A 1,544-nucleotide genomic window follows, 5' to 3' on the forward strand; every position below is an offset into this window, starting at 1 on the left:
CCCCGTTCCCCCCCATAACCCCAATCCCCCCCCGTTTCCCCCCCATAACCCCAATCTCCCCGTTCCCTCCATTCCCTTTAACGTAGCGCCACCCCCACACTCTGTCTTCTTCCCCCCTCCATTTCTATTCCTGTCCAGAGCCCATTCCTTCTCCTTGCCCCCCATTCCCCATGTGATCGAATGCCTCGTTTCAGTCCTCCCTGACCATATTCCACTCTGAACACGAACAGCCCTTGACCGGCTTCTGGAGACCCTCAGTCTGCCCGTCCCACATGGACAAGACCCCCCAAAAACCAGACGGCCTTCTTGATGTTTTAGGTGAGGGGTTGCTCAGTGGCCTGAGCTGTGGAGACGAGACTCTAACGTAGATTTGTTTCTTGCAGTTGTTGGCAGGCAGTGACACGTTAGAGTCATGGGTGATAGCGACGATGAGTACGACCGGAGGCGCAGGGATAAATTCCGGCGGGAACGGAGTGACTACGACCGCTCCCGAGAGCGAGACGACCGGCGACGCGATGACTGGAACGACAGGTTGGAGCAGGGTCCTCTTCTGCAGTCAGTGACTGAGTGTCACACCAGAAACATTCCTCTCGTGCCTTCCACCATCACGGGAGGCACTGCAGCATTTGAGTTGATTTATTATTGTCACGTGTACCGAGATACAGTGAAAAATGTTGTTTTGCGTGCTATCCAGACAAACCATATCTTGTGTAAGTACATCAGGGTAGTAGAACAGAATGCAGAATATAGTGTTGCAGAGAAAGATCAACTGTAATATATGAGAGCGTCTGTTCAAAAGTCTGATATTTTTAAGGTGAGAGGAGAAAGATTTTAAAGGGACCTAAGGGGCAATATTTTCACACAGAGATAGTAGGAACTGCAGATGCTGGAGTCTGAGATAACAAGGTGTGGACCTGGATGAAAACAGCAGGCCAGGCAGCATCAGAGGAGCAGGAAAGCTGAAGTTTCGGGTCTGGACCCTTCTTCAGAGATCCCTTCCACAGAGGATGGTTTTACGTGGAATGAACTGTCAGAGGAAGTGGTAGATACAGGTACAGTTACAGCATTGAAAAGACATTTGGACAGGTGCATTGATAGGAAAGATTTAGAGGGATATGGGCCAGATGCAGTAAACGCGACTAAGTTTTGTTTGGGAAACCTGGTTGACATGTATGAATTGGACTGAAGGGTCAGTTTCTATGCTGTTTGACTCTACAACAGCAGGGAAAGAATCTGTTGGTACAGGTTTTCAAACGTTTGTGTCTTCTGCCCAATGGAAGAGAGTATAACCAGGTGGGAGGGGTCTTTGATGATGTTGGCTGCTTTACTGAGACAGCGGGAAGTGTAGGTGGAATCACTGGATGGAAGGTTGTCTTCCCATGATGATCTGGGCTGCATTCACAACTCTCTGTATTTTCTTGCCATCTTAGACAGAACAGTTGCCATATCAAGCCGTGATACATCTGTAAAAATCGTGTGCCAGTGAAGTCCATCTGCACTGTAGTCACGTGTGATAACACAGTGTGGAGCTGGAGGAGCACAGC

At 49.2% G+C, this 1,544-nt stretch overlaps 1 protein-coding gene across 1 annotated transcript in view; it reads left to right on the top strand.

Moving 5' to 3' along the window:
• Positions 1-362: 362 nt before the first annotated feature.
• srrt (serrate RNA effector molecule homolog (Arabidopsis)) overlaps positions 363-1,544 on the top strand; it is a 36,522-nt gene continuing 35,340 nt past the window's right edge. Inside the window, exon 1 of the mRNA XM_048620012.1 lies at positions 363-531. Within this exon, the coding sequence (XP_048475969.1) occupies positions 413-531 (119 nt within the window). The 5' untranslated portion in view covers positions 363-412. The remainder of the gene's footprint in view (positions 532-1,544) is intronic.

This window comes from Rhincodon typus, chromosome 45 (assembly GCF_021869965.1).
Source record: "Rhincodon typus isolate 14 chromosome 45, sRhiTyp1.1, whole genome shotgun sequence".
Classification (NCBI taxonomy): Eukaryota; Metazoa; Chordata; class Chondrichthyes; order Orectolobiformes; family Rhincodontidae; genus Rhincodon; species Rhincodon typus.